The sequence below is a fragment of the Rattus norvegicus genome, chromosome 16, assembly GCF_021556685.1.
Source record: "Rattus norvegicus strain SHRSP/BbbUtx chromosome 16, alternate assembly SHRSP_T2T, whole genome shotgun sequence".
In the NCBI taxonomy this organism is placed as follows: domain Eukaryota; kingdom Metazoa; phylum Chordata; class Mammalia; order Rodentia; family Muridae; genus Rattus; species Rattus norvegicus.
The window spans coordinates 21,685,129-21,707,640 of record NC_141549.1 but is presented as its reverse complement, the minus strand read 5'-3'; the positions used below and the strand labels follow the sequence as shown (position 1 = coordinate 21,707,640).

The 22,512-nt window shown below is 42.9% G+C and overlaps 1 protein-coding gene across 1 annotated transcript; it reads right to left on the bottom strand.

Moving 5' to 3' along the window:
• Positions 1 to 1,196: 1,196 nt before the first annotated feature.
• On the bottom strand, positions 1,197 to 22,355 carry LOC134482359 (uncharacterized). The gene is made up of 5 exons (XM_087589580.1): positions 22,318 to 22,355; positions 21,547 to 21,589; positions 2,343 to 8,799; positions 1,918 to 2,240; positions 1,197 to 1,342 (listed from the first exon to the last, which is right to left on the bottom strand). The coding sequence occupies exons 1-3, from the start codon at positions 22,353 to 22,355 to the stop codon at positions 3,529 to 3,531; spliced, it is 5,352 nt and encodes a 1,783-aa protein (XP_087445706.1). The 3' UTR covers positions 1,197 to 1,342; positions 1,918 to 2,240; positions 2,343 to 3,528.
• Positions 22,356 to 22,512: the final 157 nt, after the last annotated feature.

The window sequence follows — 22,512 nt, the reverse complement described above, 5'->3', positions numbered from 1 at the left end:
TGACCCCTCCCTCTCAGGAGGCAGCCCATAAAATACAGGATGCCCATGATAGACTCTACAGACCCAAGAAGGTAGAAAAAGAAGGGCACAAGAAAGGATATTTGAGAATATAGAATGGTCATGGAAGGCATATGGATGGATGAAAGGAGCTGATTAAGAAAGGAGATAGAAAGGGATAGGGTCAGGCAGGGTTCAGTGTGGGAAGGAGGAGGGAACCATGATAATGAATGGAGATCTGTAACTTGTAAGGGTGTTGAGTGAGGGTACAACCTCAGAGAGAGAGACAGAGAATGGGATAGGGGAGGCACACAAGAATCAGTGGAGGTTGTGAATCATAGCCTTGGGGATACAGAGCCTGGGGTGACTGGCTCTTCTAGCTACGCAGCAAGCCCACTGGAGCAATTCGAACATTAACCCAACCACAAAACTTTAAATCCAATTTTTTTCCTGTCTACAGTCAATGAAGGAACAGGGCTGGAGGAGAGACTGAGGGAAAAGCCAACCACCAGCCTACCCAACTTGAAACCCATCGCATTGTCAAGCAACAGTCCCTGACACTATTAATGATATCCTGTTATGCTTGCAGACAGAGTCTAGCATAGGCTGTCCCATGAGAGGGTTCACCCAGAAGCTGACTTAGATGAACACTCCCAGCTAAAATTGGATGGATCTTGAAGACTGTCATGGAAAAATAAGTGGAAGGATTGCAGTCCCTCAGACGATAAGAACGCCACAGGAAGACTAACCAAATCACCTGACCTGGACTCTTAGGGCTCTTAGAGACTGAACCACCAACCAAAGAACATACAGAGGCTGGTCCTAAGCCTCCACACACATAGGTAGGAGATGTGCAGCTTGATCTTTGTGTGAGTCCCAAACAATTACAGCATGGGTTATCCTAAAGGATGTTGCCTGTATGCAGAATAGGTTCTTCTAGCTAGATTGTGTCCTAGATTAGTCTCACAGAGACTTCATGTTCCAGGGTGGGAAGATAACCAAATGGCCCCTACCCACTGAGAGGAGAAGGAGAGTGGGGCACAAGGGAACAATTATGGGAGAGGCTGACAGGGAGGGGGCAGTGAGCAGGATGTAAAGTAAATAAGTAAATATTAAAATTGAAAATATTAAAATTGAAAATAATTGAAAAAAGTTTCCAGGAAGCATCACATGGCACAACTGAGACTCCAATGAAACAATCAATTTTTACTTCAGTCTACAATCAGACTGAACATTTTATTTTAAAATTTATATATATGATCAATTCTCCCACACAGACTGTGTTTTGATATTCCAATCGATCCTGGAGGAGCATCAAGGGTCTAGGGATCAGGAGCCGCAGCCACTAGAAGAAAAAGAAGAATTATTAACAGTATCATCAGGCACATCTCTGGTGATATTGTCATGCCCATCATCAACAACATCAGTGTCATTATCATGTAGATATCAATGTAGACATATCAATGTAGAGAGAAACAGTGAGAAGGTGGATGCTTCTCTTGTTATTTTTAATCTCAGAAGTTGCTTCTTTTGGAATGTTGCGGTCAAAGGCTATGCTAACTTCAGAAGTCAGAGTTCAGAATGACAGCGATAAATAGACAATAACATTTAACAGGAAGTTTTCCCGGCTTAGTCATTCAGGAAACACATGTTTTCACTGGAAGTGACAATAATCTCCTCATTCTAGAATAGGAAACATCCAAGTAGGAAAAAATATTACCTGGTCAGTTGTATTTCTCTAAACTGGATTTGTTACATTATGAAAATTATTTTCTATAAATTGAGAAAAAATAAAGTTTTCAGGTTCTAGGTTATGCGTAAATAGCCCTATAGAAGTATGAAATTTATTAACAAAAGAGACCTAGGTTTCTAGTAAAACAATCTTAATCTATTTTAAGCTACTATTTTAGTTTAACTTACCTGGTCCGACTCTCTTCTTAGTGGGAGCTCCTTGGCCATTTTCTTCATGCCATGCTTGTTGAATTTGGATTTTCATCCATGTTATGATGGATAAGAGTGAGGATATAAGCCATATGAAGAGCAAAAAAGGTATGCGTGGTATCTCTGTTGCCCGAAGATATCCACTCTCCCTGAGAAGGATCAAGCTGTGGTTTATTGGTTCAGCTCGTGCGGAAGCATGAAAAATATCCTCAGCACCCTGAGTAGCAGGCAGACCTTCTTCTACGTCAGGAGTAAAAGAAGATTCCTCATCTGAAGTAGCAGAATCAAATATTTCTTCTTCACTAAGGGATATCAAAAGAGTCAGGTTAGTCATTTGAATGGAGTCAAGGGAATAACAAGTGCAGGAACCAGGAGTGGGCTCTGGGTCAGCATGGGGTTTGTACCTTGTACTCTCCTTGTAAAGAGGTAAATCAACTACATAATCCAATCCAATGTGACTAGCTGGTCCTGAGTCATGACTCTCAACTAACACACTACTGTCAGCAGCACATGTAACAGACAGCCGAGGTTCAAGAGCAGCCAGACAGTCAGCAACAATGGCAGGATCTGTAGGCTCAGCATCAATAGCAGCCATACTGTCAGCAGGGTGGGTGGACATACTGGACTCAGGCTGAACAGCAGGCAGACAGTCAGCAGTACTGGAGCAATTAGTATGTTCAGGCTCAACAGCAGTCAGAATGTCAGCATGGTGGGTGGCCATAGTTGGCTCTGGCTCAGCAGAGTCCAGACAGTCAGCAGCTTTGGTGGAATTAGTCAGTTCAGGCTCAATAGCTACCAAACTGTCAGCAGGGTGTGGGGACATAGATGACTCAGGCTGAACAGAATCCAGACATTCAGCAGGGTGGTTTGACCTAGTTAGCTCAGGCTGAACAGTAGCCAGACAATCAGCAGCTTTGGTGGAAAAAGTAGGCTCAGGCTCAACAGATGCCAAAGTGTCAGCAGGCTGGGTGGACATGGTTGGCTCAGCCTTGAGAGAAGCCAGACAGTCAGCAGCTTTATTGGCATGAGACAGCTCATGCTCAAGAGCAGCCAGACTGTCGGAACGGGGGGTGGGCATAGCTGGCTCTTGTTCAATAGAGTCCAGACCGTCAGCAGCATTGGTAGAATTATTATGTTCAGGCTCAACAGCTGCCAAACTGTCAGCAGGCTGGGTGGACATGGTTGTCTCAGTCCCAACAGAAGCCAGACAATCAGTAGCATTGGTGGAATTAATCAGCTCAGCCTTGAGAGAAGCCAGACAGCCAGCATCTTTGTTGGCATGAGACAGCTCATGCTCAAGAGCAGCCAGACTGTCGGCACGGTGGGTGGACATAGCTGGCTCTGGCTCAACATAGGCCAGGCAGTCAGCAGCACTGGAGGATTTAGTCGACTCAGGCTCAAGAGCAGCCAGACAGTAAGCAGCATTGGTGGAATGTGTAGGCTCAAGCTCATCAGTAGCCATATTGTCAGCAGGGTGGGTGGACATAGTTGTCTCAGTCCCAACAGAAGCCAAACAATCAGAAGCATTGGTAGAATCAATTGACTCAGCCTTCTGAGAAGCCAGACAGTCAGCAGTGTTGTTGGAATTAGTCAGCTCATGCTCAAGAGCAGCCAGACTGTCGGCACGGTGGGTGGGCTTAGCTGGCTCTTGTTCAACAGAGTCCAGACCGTCAGCAGCATTGGTGGAATTATGTTCAGGCTCAACAGCTGCCAAACTGTCAGTACGGACATGGTTGTCTCAGTCCCAACAGAAGCCAGACAATCAGTAGCATTGATGGAATTAATCAGCTCAGCCTTGAGAGAAGCCAGACAGTCAGCATCTTTGTTGACATGAGACAGCTCATGCTCAAGAGCAGCCAGACTGTCGGCACGGTGGGTGGACATACCTGGCTCTGGCTCAACATAGGCCAGACAGTCAGCAGAATTGGAGGATTTAGTCGACTTAGGCTCAAGAGCAGCCAGACAGTAAGCAGCGTTGGTCGAATTTGTAGGCTCAAGCTCATCAGTAGCCATATTATCAGCAGGGTGTGTGGACATAGATGACTCAGGCTGAACAGAGTCCAGACAGTCAGCAGGGTGGTTTGACCTAGTTAGCTCTGGCAGAACAGTAGCCAGAAAATCAGCAGCTCTGGTGGAAATTGTAGGCTCAGGCTCAACAGCTGCCGAACTGTCAGCAGGCTGGGTGGACATGGTTGGCTCAGCCTTGAGAGAAGCCAGACAGTCAGCAGCTTTGTTGGCATGAGACAGCTCATGCTCAAGAGCAGCCAGACTGTCGGCATGGTGGGTGGACATAGCTGGCTCTGGCTCAACGGAGTCCAGACTGTCAGCAGCATTGGTAGAATCATTATAGTCAGGCTCATGAGCAATAGGAATATCAGCAAGGTGGGTAGACATGGTTGTCTCAGACCCAACAGAAGCCAGAATATCAGCAGTATTGGAGGAATTAGTCGACTCAGGCTCAAGAGCAGCCAGACAGTAAGCAGCATTGGTGGAATGTGTAGGCTCAAGCTCATCCATAGCCATATTGTCAGCAGGGTGGGTGGACATAGTTGTCTCAGTCCCAACAGAAGCCAAACAATCAGTAGCATTGGTAGAATCAATTGACTCAGCCTTCTGAGAAGCCAGACAGTCAGCAGTGTTGTTGGAATTAGTCAGCTCATGCTCAAGAGCAGCCAGACTGTTGGAACGGTGGGTGGGATTAGCTGGCTCTTGTTCAACAGAGCCCAGACCATCAGCAGCATTGGTGGAACTATTATGTTCAGGCTCAACAGCTGCCACACTGTCAGTAGGCTGGGTGGACATGGTTGTCTCAGTCCCAAAAGAAGCCAGACAATCAGTAGCATTGATGGAATTAATCAGCTCAGTCTTGAGAGAAGGCAGGCAGTCAGCATCTTTGTTGGCATGAGACAGCTCATGCTCAAGAGAAGCCAGACTGTCGGCACGGTGGGTGGACATACCTGGCTCTGGCTCAACATAGGCCAGACAGTCAGCAGCATTGGAGGATTTAGTCGACTCAGGCTCAAGAGCAGCCAGACAGTAAGCAGCGTTGGTCAAATTTGTAGGCTCAAGCTCATCAGTAGCCATATTATCAGCAGGGTGTGTGGACATAGATGACTCAGGCTGAACAGAGTCCAGACAGTCAGCAGGGTGGTTTGACCTAGTTAGCTCTGGCAGAACAGTAGCCAGAAAATCAGCAGCTCTGGTGGAAATTGTAGGCTCAGGCTCAACAGCTGCCGAACTGTCAGCAGGCTGGGTGGACATGGTTGGCTCAGCCTTGAGAGAAGCCAGACAGTCAGCAGCTTTGTTGGCATGAGACAGCTCATGCTCAAGAGCAGCCAGACTGTCGGCACGGTGGGTGGACATAGCTGGCTCTGGCTCAACGGAGTCCAGACTGTCAGCAGCATTGGTAGAATCATTATAGTCAGGCTCATGAGCAATAGGAATATCAGCAAGGTGGGTAGACATGGTTGTCTCAGACCCAACAGAAGCCAGAATATCAGCAGCATTGGAGGAATTAGTCGACTGGGGCTCAAGAGCCGCCAGAAAGTAAGCAGCATTGGTGGAATGTGTAGCCTCAAGCTCATCAGTAGCCATATTGTCAGCCGGGTGGGTGGACATAGTTGTCTCAGTCCCAACAGAAGCCAAACAATCAGTAGCATTGGTAGAATCAATTGACTCAGCCTTCTGAGAAGCCAGACAGTCAGCAGTGTTGTTGGAATTAGTCAGCTCATGCTCAAGTGCAGCCAGGCTGTCGGCACGGTAGGTGGGCTTAGATGGCTCTTGTTCAACAGAGTCCTTACCGTCAGCAGTATTGGTGGAATTATGTTCAGGCTCAACAGCTGCCAAATTGTCAGTAGGCTGGGTGGACATGGTTGTCTCAGTCCCAACAGAAGCCAGACAATCAGTAGCATTGGTGGAATTAATCAGCTCAGCCTTGAGAGAAGCCAGACAGTCAGCATCTTTGTTGGCATGAGACAGCTCATGCTCAAGAGCAGCCAGACTGTCGGCATGGTGGGTGGACATAGCTGGCTCTGGCTCAACATAGGCCAGACAGTCAGCAGCATTGGAGGATTTAGTCGACTCAGGCTCAAGAGCAGCCAGTGTGTCAGCAGGGTGATTGGACATAGTTGGCTCTGGTTCCACATCAGGCAGACTGTCAGCAGGGTGGGTGGACATGTTTGGCTCAGGCTCAAGGTCAGCCAGACAGTCAGCACCTTTGGTAGAAGTATTATGTGCAGGCTCGTCAGCAGTCAGAATGTCAGCAGGGTGGGTGGACATAGTCGGCTCAGGCTCAACAGCTGCCATACTGTCAGCAGGGTTGGTGGACATAGCGGGCTCTGGTGCAACAGCAGCCCGACAGTCAGCGGCATTGGTAGAAATAGTCGGATCAGGCTCAAGGTCAGCCAGACAGTCAGCAGTGTTGTTGAAATTAGTCAGCTCAGGCTCAAGAGCAGCCAGAGTGTCAGCAGGGTGGGTGGACATAGTTGGCTCTGGTTCCACATCTGGCAGACAGTCAGCAGGGTAGGTGGACATAGTTGGCTCTGGTGCAACAGCAGCCTGAAAGTCAGCGGCATTGGTAGAAATAGTCGGATCAGGCTCAAGGTCAGCCAGACAGTCAGCAGTGTTGTTGAAATTGGTCAGCTCAGGCTCAAGAGCAGCCAGAGTGTCAGCAGGGTGGGTGGACATAGTTGGCTCTGGTTCCACATCAGGCAGACTGTCAGCAGGGTGGGTGGACATGTTTGGCTCAGGCTCAAGGTCAGCCCGACAGTCAGCAGCTTTGGTAGAAGTATTATTTTCAGGCTCGTCAGCAGTCAGAATGTCAGCAGGGTGGGTGGACATAGTCGGCTCAGGCTCAACAGCTGCCATACTGTCAGCAGGGTTGGTGGACATAGCGGGCTCTGGTGCAACAGCAGCCCGACAGTCAGCGGCATTGGTAGAAATCGTCGGATCAGGCTCAAGGTCAGCCAGACAGTCAGCAGTGTTGTTGGAATTAGTCAGCTCAGGCTCAAGAGCAGCCAGAGTGTCAGCAGGGTGGGTGGACATAGTTGGCTCTGGTTCCACATCAGGCAGACAGTCAGCAGGGTGGGTGGACATAGTTGGCTCTGGTGCAACAGCAGCCTGAAAGTCAGCGGCATTGGTAGAAATAGTCGGATCAGGCTCAAGGTCAGCCAGACAGTCAGCAGTGTTGTTGAAATTGGTCAGCTCAGGCTCAAGAGCAGCCAGAGTGTCAGCAGGGTGGGTGGACATAGTTGGCTCTGGTTCCACATCAGGCAGACTGTCAGCAGGGTGGGTGGACATGTTTGGCTCAGGCTCAAGGTCAGCCAGACAGTCAGCAGCTTTGGTAGAATTATTATGTTCAGGCTCATCAGCAGTCAGAATGTCAGCAGGGTGGGTGGACATAGTCGGCTCAGGCTCAACAGCTGCCATACTGTCAGCAGGGTTGGTGGACATAGCAGGCTCTGGTGCAACAGCAGCCTGAAAGTCAGCGGCATTGGTAGAAATCGTCGGATCAGGCTCAAGGTCAGCCAGACAGTCAGCAGTGTTGTTGGAATTAGTCAGCTCAGGCTCAAGAGCAGCCAGAGTGTCAGCAGGGTGGGTGGACATAGTTGGCTCTGGTTCCACATCTGGCAGACAGTCAGCAGGGTAGGTGGACATAGCAGGCTCTGGTGCAACAGCAGCCTGAAAGTCAGCGGCATTGGTAGAAATCGTCGGATCAGGCTCAAGGTCAGCCAGACAGTCAGCAGTGTTGTTGGAATTAGTCAGCTCAGGCTCAAGAGCAGCCAGAGTGTCAGCAGGGTGGGTGGACATAGTTGGCTCTGGTTCCACATCTGGCAGACAGTCAGCAGGGTAGGTGGACATAGTTGGCTCTGGTGCAACAGCAGCCTGAAAGTCAGCGGCATTGGTAGAAATCGTCGGATCAGGCTCAAGGTCAGCCAGACAGTCAGCAGTGTTGTTGAAATTGGTCAGCTCAGGCTCAAGAGCAGCCAGAGTGTCAGCAGGGTGGGTGGACATAGTTGGCTCTGGTTCCACATCAGGCAGACTGTCAGCAGGGTGGGTGGACATGTTTGGCTCAGGCTCAAGGTCAGCCAGACAGTCAGCAGTGTTGTTGAAAGTAGTCAGCTCAGGCTCAAGAGCAGCCAGAGTGTCAGCAGGGTGGGTGGACATAGTTGGCTCTGGTTCCACATCAGGCAGACAGTCAGCAGGGTGGGTGGACATAGTTGGCTCTGGTGCAACAGCAGCCTGAAAGTCAGCGGCATTGGTAGAAATCGTCGGATCAGGCTCAAGGTCAGCCAGACAGTCAGCAGTGTTGTTGGAATTAGTCAGTTCAGGCTCAAGAGCAGCCAGAGTGTCTGCAGGGTGATTGGACATAGTTGGCTCTGGTTCCACATCAGGCAGACTGTCAGCAGGGTGGGTGGACATGTTTGGCTCAGGCTCAAGGTCAGCCAGACAGTCAGCAGTGTTGTTGAAAGTAGTCAGCTCAGGCTCAAGAGCAGCCAGAGTGTCAGCAGGGTGGGTGGACATAGTTGGCTCTGGTTCCACATCAGGCAGACAGTCAGCAGGGTGGGTGGACATAGTTGGCTCTGGTGCAACAGCAGCCTGAAAGTCAGCGGCATTGGTAGAAATCGTCGGATCAGGCTCAAGGTCAGCCAGACAGTCAGCAGTGTTGTTGGAATTAGTCAGCTCACGCTCAAGAGCAGCCAGACAGTCAGTAGCATTTGTAGAATTTGTTGGGTCAGGCTCGGCAGCATCCAGGCTGTCAGCAGTAGAGGTGGAAGCTTCACGATCAGCAGTAGCCTTAGGAATAGAATTTCTATGCTCAGAAGACACCGCATAGAAATTATCTGTTTTATATTTTTCATCCTAAAACGAAAATTAGCAGTGATACTTTTGATTGAAAATTTACTGATTTTATTCATTCTATCACCCTTCTGATAATGTCAGAACCTGGATTCATAGTCCCCAAACTATTTGTGTATTCTGTCGAAAGTTAGCACGACATTCAGTGACATTCAGTGAAGTCTGCTTCCTGTCTGCTTGAGTAATTGGCCCAGAGTTTTTCAAAGTCTTTACTGTGGATCTCTTTAGGTTTATACTTAGATTTCTTCTGCTCTTTGCTACCTGAAGTCATTTTTCCTTGTAAGATGGAAATATATAAATAGAAAGGACAAAATGTGACTCTTGGCCTCTGATGTTTTGCTCTACTCTTCCTCTAAATAGTGATTTTGTAATATTCTCTTTCCTTCATATTCTATGGTTCATTCTGCACTGTTTCTCTCTAAAACTCTCCAAGTAAAAAGGCCACCTCCCTCCCTCCGCCCCTCCCTCCCTCCTCCCTCTCTCTCTCTCTCTCTCTCCCCCCGTCTTTTTGTACTTTCTGCTGCACTACCCCTCAAGTAGCCACTTTTCTTATTCCTTCGTGAGAGAGATGGGAATATTCTTTATACCAAATCTTTCTCTGGATAATCACCTTCTCTTTCATGCAATTAAGCATCACTTTTAAACGAGGTGCTTCATTCTATAAACTAAGGTTACATTGATTACTTAGCATTAAGGGTGGGTACTAAGGAAATGTCTACATTCCAGTTTGAGAGATTAGAGGTCTGTGCAAAGGCTGAACCACAGCAATTAGTAGAAATTTGTTTATAAGTAAACAACGCAATCTGGGAGGAGGGCACAGTATCGTCAACTATTCTGTAACATCATGACTATTGCTACACTTACAGGATGTATATTAAGACCTCATCCAGCACCTCTGTGGTGGCTTGAATGTCAACAGCCCCATAGGCTCACATTATGCTTGCTGTGCAGAGCGCTGAATTATTTTCAAAAGGAGTAGGTGGTGGGGCTGTTTTGTAGTAAAACTGTTGCCAGGATGAGGTTTAAGATTTCAATAGAGAGACAGAGCTGGAAACAGAGTAGAACAACAGTGCTTTCTTTTGGCATCTGAGACACCGCCAGAACCTGAAGGGACTGACCATATAAACAGTTCTCTACACCCAAATCACGTGGGAGGGAGAGCTAAACCTTCAGAGAGGCAGACATGCCTGGGAAACCAGAAGAGACTGCACTCTGCACACATTACTGACTCCAAAGGAAAACACCAAACGCCATCTGGAACCCTGGTGCACAGAAGCTCCCAGAAAGGGCGGCTCAGAACTTCCTGGTGGCTGCCGCCGCGGAGAGCTCATAAGCAACACCCCATGAGCAACCTTGAGCCTCTGGATCACAGGTAAGACCAACTTTTCTGCTCCAAGTGACCTGCCTGGTGAATTCAGGGCACAGGCCCACAGGAACAGCTGAAGACCTGTAGATAGGAAAAACTACACGCCCCAAAGCAGAACACTCTGTTCCCATAACTGGCTGAAAGAAAACAGGAAAACAGGTCTACAGCACTCCTGAAAAACAGGCATATAGGACAGTCTAGCCACTGTCAGAAATAGCAGAACAAAGTAACACTAGAGATAATCTGATGGCGAGAGGCAAGCACAGGAACCCAAGCAACAGAAACCAAGACTACATGGCATCATCGGAGCCCAATTCTCCCACCAAAGCAAACACAAAATATCCAAACACACAAGAAAAGCAAGATCTAGTTTCAAAATCATATTTGATCATGATGCTGGAGAACTTCCAGAAAGACGTGAATAACTCCCTTAGAGAACAAGTAGAAGCCGACAGAGAGGAATCGCAAAAATCCCTGAAAGAATTCCAGGAAAACATAAATAAACAAGTAGAAGCCCATAGAGAGGAGTCACAAAAATCCCTGAAAGAATTCCAGGAAAACACAATCAAACAGTTGAAGGAATTGAAAATGGAAATAGAAGCAATCAAGAAAGAACACATGGAAACAACCCTGGAAATACAAAACCTAAAGAAGAGACAAGGAGCTGTAGATACGAGCTTCACCAACAGAATACAAGATATGGAAGAGAGAATCTCAGGAGCAGAAGATTCCATAGAAATCATCAACTCAACAGTCAAAGATAATGTAAAGCGGAAAAAGCTACTGGTCCAAAATATACAGGAAATCCAGGACTCAATGAGAAGATCAAACCTAAGGATAATAGGTATAGAAGAGAGTGAAGACTCCCAGCTCAAAGGACCAGTAAATATCTTCAACAAAATCATAGAAGAAATCTTCCCTAACCTAAAGAAAGAGATACCCATAAGCATACAAGAGGCCTACAGAACTCCAAATAGATTGGACCAGAAAAGAAACAGCTCCCGTCACATAATAGTCAAAACACCAAACGCACAAAATAAAGAAAGAATATTAAAAGCAGTAAGGGAAAAAGATCAAGTAACATAAAGGCAGACCTATCAGAATCATACAGACTTTTCGCCAGAAACTATAAAATCCAGAAGATCCTGGACAGATGTCATACAGACCCTAAGAGAACACAAATGCCAGCCCAGGTTACTGCATCCTGCAAAACTCTCAATTAACATAGATGAAGAAACCAAGATATTCCAGGACAAAACCAAATTTACACAATATCTTTCTACAAATCCAGCACTACAAAGGATAATAAATGGTAAAGCCCAACATAAGGAGGCAAGAGATACCCTAGACGAAGCAAGAAACTAATCGTCTTGGCAACAAAACAAAGAGAAGAAAAGCGCACAAACATAACCTCATATCCAAATATGAATATAACAGGAAGCAATAATCACTATTCCTTAATATCTCTCAACATCAATGGCCTCAACTCCCCAATGAAAAGACATAGATTAACAAACTGGATACGCAACGAGGACCCTGCATTCTGCTGCCTACAGGAAACACACCTCAGAGACAAAGACAGACACTACCTCAGAGTGAAATGCTGGAAAACAACTTTCCAAGCAAATGGTCAGAAGAAGCAAGCTGGAGTAGCCATTCTAATGTCAAATAAAATCAATTTTCAACCAAAAGTCATCAAAAAAGATAAGGAAGGACACTTTATATTCATCAAAGGAAAAATCCACCAAGATGAACTCTCAATCCTAAATATCTATGCCCCAAATACAAGGGCACCTACATACATAAAAGAAACCTTACTAAAGCTCAAAACACACATTGCACCTCACACAATGATGGTAGGAGATTTCAACACCCCACTCTCATCAATGGACAGATCATGGAAATAGAAATTAAACAGAGACCTAGACAGATTAAGAGAATTCATGAGCCAAATGGACTTAACGGATATTTATAGAACATTCTATCCTAAAGCAAAAGGATATACCTTCTTCTCAGCTCCTCATGGTACTTTCTCCAAAATTGACCATATAATTGGTCAAAAAACGGGCCTCAACAGGTACAGAAAGATAGAAATAATCCCATGCATCTTATCAGACCACCATGGCCTAAAGTTGGTCTTCAATAACAATAATGGAAGAACGTCCACATATACGTGGAAATAAAACAATGCTCTATTCAATGATAACCAGGTCAAGGAAGAAATAAAGAAAGAAATTAAAGATTGCTTAGAATTTAATGAAAACGAAGGTACAACATACCCAAACTTATGGGACACAATGAAAGCTGTGCTATGAGGAAACTCATAACGCTGAGTGCCTGCAGAAAGAAAGAGGAAAGAGCATATGTCAGCAGCTTGACAACACCCCTAAACGCTCTAGAACAAAAAGAAGCAAACACACCCAGGAGGAGTAGAATGCAGGAAATAATCAAACTCAGAGCTGAAATCAGCCAAGTAGAAACAAATGGACCATAGAAAGAATCAACAGAACCAAGAGATGGTTCTTTGAGACAATCATTAAGATAGATAAACCCTTAGCCAGACTAACTAGAGGACACAGAGAGTGTGTCCAAATTAACAAAATCAGAAATGAAAAGGGAGACATAACTACAGATTCAGACGAAATTCAAAAAATCATCAGATCTTAGTATAAAAGCCTGTATTCAACAAAACTTGAAAATCTGCAGGAAATGGACAATTTCCTAGACAGATACCAGGTACCAAAGTTAAATCAGGAACATATAAACCAGATAAACAACCCCATAACTCCTAAGGAAATGGAAGCAGTCATTAAAGGTCTCCCAACCAAAAAGGGCCCAGGTCCAGACGGATTCAGTGCAGAATTCTATCAGACCTTCATAGAAGACCTCATACCAATATTCTCCAAACTATTCCACAAAAATGAAACAAACGGAGCACTACCGAATTCCTTCTATGAAGCCACAATTACTCTTATACCTAAACCACACAAAGACCCAACAAAGAAAGAGAACCTCAGAACAATTTCCCTTATGAATATCGACACAAGAATACTCAATAAATATCTGGCAAACCAAATCCAAGAACACATCAAAACAATCATCCACCATGATCAAGTAGGCTTCATCCCAGGCATGCAGGGATAGTTTAATATACGGAAAACCATCAACGTGATCCATTATATAAACAAACTGAAAGAACAGAACCACATGATCATTTCATTAGATGCTGAGAAAGCATTTGACAAAATTCAACACCACTTCATGATAAAAGTCCTGGAAAGAATAGGAATTCAAGGCCCATACCTAAACATAGTAAAAGCCATATAGAGCAAACCAGTTGCTAACATTAAACAATATGGAGAGAAACTTGAAGCAATCCCACTAAAATCAGGGACTAGACAAGGCTGCCCACTCTCTCCCTACTTATTCAATATAGTTCTTGAAGTTCTAGCCAGAGCAATCAGACAACAAATGGAGGTCAAGGGGATACAGATGGGAAAAGAAGAAGTCAAAATATCACTATTTGCAGATGATATGATAGTACATTTAAGTGATCCCAAAAGTTCCACCAGAGAACTACAAAAGCTGATAAACAACTTCAGCAAAGTGGTTGGGTATAAAATTAACTCAAATAAATCAGTAGCCTTCCTCTACACAAAAGAGAAAAAGCTGAGAAAGAAATTAGGGAAATAACACCCTTCATAATAGATCCAAATAATATAAAGTACCTCGGTGTGACTTTATCCAAGCAAGTAAAAGATCTGTACAATAAGAACTTCAAGACTCTGAAGAAAGAAATTGAAGAAGACCTCAGAAGATGGAAAGATCTTCCATGCTCATGGATTGGCAGGATTAATATAGTAAAAATGGCCATCTTACCGAAAGCAATCTACAGATTCAATGCAATCCCCATCAAAATACCAATCCATTTCTTCAAAGAGTTAGAAAGAACAATTTGCAAATTCATCAACAAAAAGCCCAAGATAGCTAAAACTATCCTCAACAATAAAAGGACTTCAGGAGGAATCACTATCCCTGAACTCAAGCACTATTACAGAGCAATAATGATAAAAACTGCATGGTATTGGAACAGAGACAGACAGATAGACCAATGAAACAGAATTGAAGACCCAGAAATGAACCCACACACCTATGGGCACTTGATTTTTGACAAAGGAGCCAAAACCATCCAATGGAAAAAAGATAGCATTTTCAGCAAATGGTGCTGGTTCAACTGGAGGTCAACATGTAGAAGAATGCAGATCGATCCATGCTTATCACCCTGTACAAAGCTTAAGTCCAAGTGGATCAAGGACCTCCACATCAAACCAGATACACTCAAACTAATAGAAGAAAAACTAGGGAAGCATCTGGAACACATGGGCACTGGAAAAAATTTCCTGAACAAAACACCAATGGCTTATGCTCTAAGATCAAGAATCGACAAATGGGATCTCATAAAACTGCAAAGCTTCTGTAAGGCAAAGGACACTGTGGGTAGGACAAAACGGCCACCAACAGATTGGGAAAAGATCTTTACCAATCCTACAACAGATAGAGGCCTTATATCCAAAATATACAAAGAACTCAAGAAGTTAGCCCGCAGCGAGACAAATAACCCTATTAAAAAATGGGGTTCAGAGCTAAACAAAGAATTCACAGCTGAGGAAGGCGAAATGGCTGAGAAACATCTAAAGTAATGTTCAACATCTTTAGTCATAATGGAAATGCAAATCAAAACAACCCTGAGATTTCACCTCACACCAGTGAGAATGGGTAAGATCAAAAACTCAGGTGACAGCAAATGCTGGCGAGGATGTGGAGAAAGGGGAACACTCCTCCATTGTTGGTGGGAAAGCAGACTGGTGCAACCATTCTGGAAATCAGTCTGGAGGTTCCTCAGAAAATTGGACATTGAACTGCCTGAGGATCCAGCTATACCTCTCTTGGGCACATACCCAAAAGTTGCCCCAACATATAAAAAAGACACGTGCTCCACTATGTTCATAGCAGCCTTATTTATAATAGCCAGAAGCTGGAAAGAACCCAGATGCCCTTCAACAGAGGAATGGATACAGAAAATGTGGTACATCTACACAATGGAATATTACTCAGCTATCAAAAACAATGACTTTATGAAATTAATAGGCAAATGGTTGGAACTGGAAAATATCATCCTGAGTGAGGCAACCCAATCACAGAAAAACACACATGGTATGCACTCATTGATAAGTGGCTATTAGCCCAAATGCTTGAATTACCCTAGATGCATAGAACAAATGAAACTCAAGACGGATGATCAAAATGTGAATGCTTCACTCCTTCTTTAAATGGGGAACAAGAATACCCTTGGCAGGGAATAGAGAGGCAAAGATTAAAACAGACACAGAAGGAACACCCATTCAGAGCCTGCCCCACATGTGGCCCATACATATACAGCCACCCAATTAGACAATATGGATAAAGCGATGAAGTGCATGCCGTCAGGATACGGATGTAGATCTCTCCTGAGAGACACAGCCAGAATACAGCAAATACATAGCCGAATGCCAGCAGCAAACCACTGAACTGAGAACGGGACCCCCGTTGAAGGAATCAGAGAAAGAACTCGAAGAGCTCGAAGGAGCTCGAGACCCCATATGAACAACAATGCCAAGCAACCAGAGCTTCCAGGGACTAAGCCACTACCTAAAGACTATACATGGACTGACCCTGGACTCTGGACTCTGACCTCATAGGTAGCAATAAATATTCTAGTAAGATCACCAGTGGAAGGGGAAGCCCTTGGTCCTGCTAAGACTGAACCCCCAGTGAACGTGATTGTTGGGGGGAGGGCAGCAATGGGGGGAGGATGGGGAGGGGAACACCCATAAAGAAGGGGAGGGGGAGGGATTAGGGGGATGTTGGCCTAGAAACCAGGAAAGGGAATAACACTCGAAATGTAAATAAGAAATACTCAAGTTAATAAAAAAAAAGATTTCAATAGACTGGTGTCATTTCCACTAAGTTCTCTCTTTCCTGTGTAGGTCAAGATGTGATCTCTCAGCTGCTGCTTCATCGTCATGCTTGTCTGCCTGAATCATGATGGTGATTTCTGTATCCAATTTAACCAAGAGACCCACTTCACACCATCTCTTTCTTCTAAACATTTTCTTTCCCATGATATTTTTTACAACTATAGAAAGTGACTAACATAAGCATCAGCTAGTTACAATAAGAGTGTATTTAACAGAGTCTGAAGGATTCATTCAAAGCTGTGAAGTGGTGTTACCCAGGGGATTTGGTCACAAAATGTGTTATCAAATTCCATAAAGCTAGCTTAGATAGGATGCCCGGAACACTTGTTGATTTAAATAGATAAATTCAGGAAGTTGGGCTTGTGAATGGGTTTGATGCTGCATTGTAAATGGGAAGCCTCATTGACTCATACTGCATAAGAAATAAGATCTTCACATGTTTGTTCTTCCTTACACCTCAGGGAAACCCATAACATGGCAGTCTACTTTTGACTTTCAGTGCCAGGTTTGAGGATGATTTACGTTTCTTACTTGCAAAACTGACACGTCAAACATTCTCTGCATCAACAAGCAATATATCACAGAGAAGATTCAACAGAACAGGTGAAGGAGGACTGTTGATCAAAGAATAATGTTGAAGAAGCATGCATTTCCTCTTAGTGTTCACACTATTAAAATGGATCATGAGAGAATTTAAGTTCCTTGGATTTCCTGAGAAAGACAGACTTGAATATAGCAAACCATGGGGTATGTTACACACATAGTCATGTTTTCATATGCAATGTGTTACCAGACTACTTATCACTACCCCATTGAACCATCTGGCTGGCAAATATGCATATACACATGTGTGTGCACTTATACGCATGTATGTATTTGTAACTACATATGTGTACGTGAGAAGATGTGTATACATGCATATATATGCAAGTATATGTATATATGTATATATGTATATATATTTACTGCTTTTAAAATAAAAGGAGAAAGATTGGTGTATAGCCGTTTAGAATAAAAATGAAATGTAGTAAGTGTGAATTTCTCATTCATGTGATCTTTTTCTTTCAGCCAAACTAGGCATCACCTTTGAAATGTGCCTGTGTCATTGTAAATCCTGCTGGCTGTACTTGTTTATAATGACTTATACCTGGTATTCCGCTAGCATGGGGTAGAGAACTGGTATTAACTAGCTAAGGTCTTTCATTTTTTTATTTTATACTCATTACACTGCATTTCCCATGTAGTCTTGTGGGAAGTCTTGTGTTCGTTTGGTTTTATTCAAATTTAACATCAGAAATGATGTTTAGTTTTACTTCAGTGACATTTATTCCTTGGAAGAATGGAAACTACCTTTGTCTTAGTTGTCTCTGTAAGATCCCACTGCTGTAATGATATTGTGGATTGTATTCTAATCATGGGCATATAAAATTTAGTTACTATATTCATCACCATTATTTGTACATTCCATAGCATCATAAAATTCTAGTTAGGATAAAATGTGTTTGCATTAGAAATTTTAGTTTAGAAAATTCTAATGACTTTTCACTGCAATAGAAGGTGATTGCCGAGTGAATTTCTGTTTATTAAAGTACCTGAGTTCTATGTCTTTGCTAAGTTCTTCCTAGAATAAAAATTACTCAGGTTCATCACCTGTAGTAGTTAATTGGAAACCAAATTGATCTAGGCATAAACGAAGAGCATTTGAGTTTGGTTTCTGTAAATTACAGTTTCTAATGATTCCATTATGTGTAATAATTATATCTGAACTTCCTCTTTCCTAATGATGAAATTAGAGGTCTAGAGGAAGGTAGTTAGCTACGTGTTGACAGTATGCAGTGGAGTAAGGAGTAAGTAGTGTGTGTAAGATCAGCAGACACACCCTTCTGCTTGCTTTGTAACTTCTGAAAGGGGATTTAAACAGGAAAGATGGCTGTTACTTTTGAATTTGTTTCTGTACTTTCTGTGACAAAATATCTGATGGGGAAAACCAGTCACTTATTTCAAGGAAGGAACAGGGAGGCCTGACTTTTGGCAGTACATTGTTGGTTCTCACATGCTGGTAGACCGGGAAGCAGATAACACAGTACTGGTACCACAAGTAGTCATAGCCATTAAAATCTACCACTGAAAACCTTCTGCTAGCAAGGCCAGACCCCGAAAGTTAAACAATCTCCCATCAGTGGCCAAGTGTTCAATCACATGAACTCCCATCTCTTTGTCTGATCCTCCCATGCACTGCTTAGCATTTGTGTTAATGTTAAATAACCCCCCACACACACACATGCAGAGTTTATCTACTGTTTGTCTGTTAATGCTAACCAAAGTGTAAATCATACTACCAATGTGATAAACCTACTTGGCAGCCTGACTGACAACTTGAATTTGATACCTGAGACTGGAAACAGAGGAAGGGAAAGATTGATTCCTACAAGTTATCTTTTGATACCTACAATTCAACTTACATTCTCCTACTCCCCAAATAAATTAAGTACAGAATGTCCTTGAACTGACAGAGACCATCCTGCCTGATTTATGAGTTCATGAATTAACTGTGTACACCAACATACCCAGCCTCCTGTTGTGGGCACCCCGCCTATAAGTACTTTGGACTTCAATGGGTAAAACCAGAATGCTGAGGTCCTGTCCAGGAAGTTAAGAAATATCAGAAGACTGACTTATTTCCCCTGATGATAATTTTAATCTTTTTGCCTATCAAACATATTAAATCTGTGTGCTGGAAAAGGGGCTGAGGAGTTTAAAACATTCATTGCTCCTCCAGGACACCTGGCTTTGCTTTGTAAAACACATAATATTGGTTGACAAAATTCTGGAACAACAAGAACAAAGGATGAAATGACCTCTTCTGATTTTTGTGGGAAGCACACGCACATGGTATACAGACAGAATACACGCAAAACATTCACACACATAAAGTCAGTCAATCCAAAGTAAATGAAGCACAACTATGGTGGTCGCTTTCATGTTGACTGTACCTATTTCCAGGAGCATGTACTATTTGGTTTCTGTATTTTTATGACTTCTCCTCAGTGAGTTAAAAACATGCTCATTTTCTGTTTTTTCTTCTGTTTCCATAGTCTAATTTACTATTATTACATTTTATGACAGTGATTCTCAACCTGTCTGTCATACCCTATTGGAGGAAGGCATAGAACAGTCTCACACAGGTTGGCAAAGACCTTCTGAAAATACCAATACGACATTACAGTTGATGATATTATCAATCTGACACTGATGCAGTAGCAACATAACAGTTGTATGGTTGGGAATCACCACAGCATGAGGAACTGTATTAAAGGTCACAGCGTTAGGAAGGTTGAGAAGCAATGCCTAATGCAGTGACTGGCAAGGAGTGAGGATATGGAGAGTGTGAAGGGAATGCTCAAGGCTCATCTTTCTCTACTCGTTCACTACTTGCACTAGGAAGGCATAGGCACAAACACCCATCACTCCCCTTCACAAAAGGAAATAGGTTACTTCTCACATCAGTGGGGATTACTGTTGCAGATGTATTTTCTTCCCATACTTCAAGAATTGGGTCTACCCGAGAAGACACATAAACTCCAGATTTTCTAAAAATATTTTGGATCTTCTTAGGTATTATATGGAATTTTCTTCCCGATTCTCCCTGCAATGCAGAGAAGAGAGTTTACTTTTTATTTGGTCTTGAAATTAACTCTATTCTTTTAGGATGCATGCTTTCACATCAACAATGTTCTTTAGGAATTACAGGATATTGACACATGAAAATCAAAATTATTAAATATAAAATATCTTCTTATATGCCTATTTACAACTTAATAGGATACCATCAAGAAGTTAAAATATTTATGCTAGCCTAGATTAAGAAAAAATCATTAACTGACAAACTTGACCTTGTTCTTGTTGAGACTAAGCTTAATTCATTATCAGTCAATTATTCTGCTTCTAGTTTAAGATGATTATTAATATTAATGAGGCCCCTTCTAACAGTCTTCCTCTTCCATTGTGGGGAATCACAAAATGCACAGTTTTCATTTACAAATAAATGGCAATTTAATTGCTAGCACTGTCCATACCATAGAACCGGTGAAACTGCTTTATAGAAACACAATTGTCCACTGAGTCACATTCAAAAATCATTAAATTGCCACTCTTCATTCACACAGCCCCTCACTATAGGGCTATAGGTTATATAGAAACAGGTTTCTTAACCTGGAGCAGCTCACAGTGATAAAGCAGCCTCAGACTGGATATGGATATATCTAAGTAAAGCACTACAATATTTTAACTGTTTGAATGTGGCACAAAGAATATAAGTTTATATTATTTTAAAATCCATAAAGAAGAACTTAAATGGAAATATACAGTAATTGACTCCCTGCATCTAAAAATGCTGGATAATTGGGAAAAACACTTGTTGTTTTTCTAGATGAAGAGCTTTCAACATACCCTCATAGAATCAAATAGAAAATGCTCTATTCTCATAAGACAAACTTGATGAACATATTACAAACTGCTACATAGCCACAATTTCTCCTTAGTGTAAATACACATGAAATAGAGAAACCAAGGAGATGCTCTCATACAGGATCCTAAAATAGCAGTGTCCAAAGGTAGATAAAAATTGCATGCATTTTCCTGAGGGTAAAGTCACTTAGGAGATTCATGGATTATAGAAATGTCTGGACTTACTAAGAAGTACTTATTATATATAAGTATACAGTAGCTATCATCAGACACACCAGGAGAGATCATCATATCTCATTATAGATGGTCGTCAGTCAACATGTGGTTGCTGTGAATTGGATTCATCAAGACCTCTGGAAGAGCAATCAGTGCTCCTTTTTTTTTGGTTTTTTTTTTTTTTTTTGGTTCTTTCAGTCAGTGCTCTTAACCACTGAGCCATCTCTCCAGCCCAGGAAAACCGATATGGGAGAGGGTGAGGGGGAAGGGATGGGGGCTCATGGACCGGAAACCAGGAAGGGGAAAAACATTGGAAAAGTAAGTAAAGAAATATATCTAATAAAAATTTTTTAAAAAAGAAATATTATGGTCTAGTAACAGTCACATTTTAAAATCAGTCGAACATGTACTCATTTCTGCAAACAATACTTGTCAAACATCAGACATCTTCTATTGTACGAGGACTGCGCTCAGTCTTCCACTCACTATGTCTTTTGAGTCCATTCTCTTATTGGCCACCACTACCCACAAGGACTTACTGCTCACTTGCAGTTTGTAGAAATCTCCACATCTACAATGTGGACTCCCTTGAGCAATCTTTCCATATAAAACTGGGATAGTTACACTATTGCTGAATTGTAACAAAATTCATAAGAAAATTAAATTCACAAAGAAGAATTTTACCTTCACAGAGGAGGTAGAGCTGACATTATCCACATTCACACACCTAGGAACAACAAAGGAGGGCTTGTCAGGGAGCCTTTAGAATAACAGCATGCAACATTCTTCCAACCTTGGTTTTGTGGCTCAATCCCTTCTTCATGAATAAGAAACCCAGGCAAACTAGCCAGTAAACTTCAGGGGATTCTCTCTCACCACCTCCTGCCTCACCATAAGTGCCCCAGGATTCAGATGCACATGAGATCCTCAAGACCTCATGTGGATTCTGAGAATCCAAACTTCCATTCTCACAGACTCATGGCAAGCACTTTATCCACTGAATCATCTCCCTTCCTAAGGATGTTTGTCCATAACTCATGCTGTGTGGGAGATAATTGTTCAGCTTGTGATTATAGAAGAAATAAAGAAGCTGAAATCGGAGTACACAGAGGCAAAGAGAATGTCAGGTTCTGAACATTATACTTTTTACAGATTAATTGTAAAATGCACACATTCTTACCATGGTGATGTTCCTGTAAGTCTCTTACCAGCTTCTAAAGAGGGAAGCAAAATTTGTCACAAAACAACTGTAGGAAACATGACAATAAGTACAAAGGCTAATATTTGTGACCCTATATCCTTTGGCACCATTTATGAAAAGCCTTTAAAGTGAATAATTATTGGTAAATAATAAATATATGCAAAAACCTTTCTTCCCATTTCCTAGTATATTTTAAAGACAAAGAGAAAATTTCATCAAAAGTTACTACTTATAAAAATTGTTGTGCAAATTACCTATGATCCTGATCACTATCAGACACAGAAATTATCATCTTAGCCTGAACTGTTGTCCCATAGTGAAGGGTTAAAAGGACAGCGTCATGTTGCCACTGCTGCTTTCTGCCTCTGGACTAGGGATGTTTGCAGCGCTCTAGGTGAGCATGCTCATCTCCTACAGCAGTGAAAGGGGCTGCTACAAAGGTCGACTTG

Excerpts from the sequence above, each read along its gene's own strand:
- LOC134482359 (XM_087589580.1), bottom strand. The coding sequence starts at position 22,355 with ATGATAATTTCTGTGTCTGATAGTGATCAGGATCATAG. Across the intron at positions 21,590-22,317 it reads GATAGTGATCAGGATCATAG|GTGTGTGAATGTGGATAATG; the intron begins GTAATTTGCACA and ends TGTTGTTCCTAG. Across the intron at positions 8,800-21,546 it reads GCTCTACCTCCTCTGTGAAG|GATGAAAAATATAAAACAGA; the intron begins GTAAAATTCTTC and ends TTTTCGTTTTAG.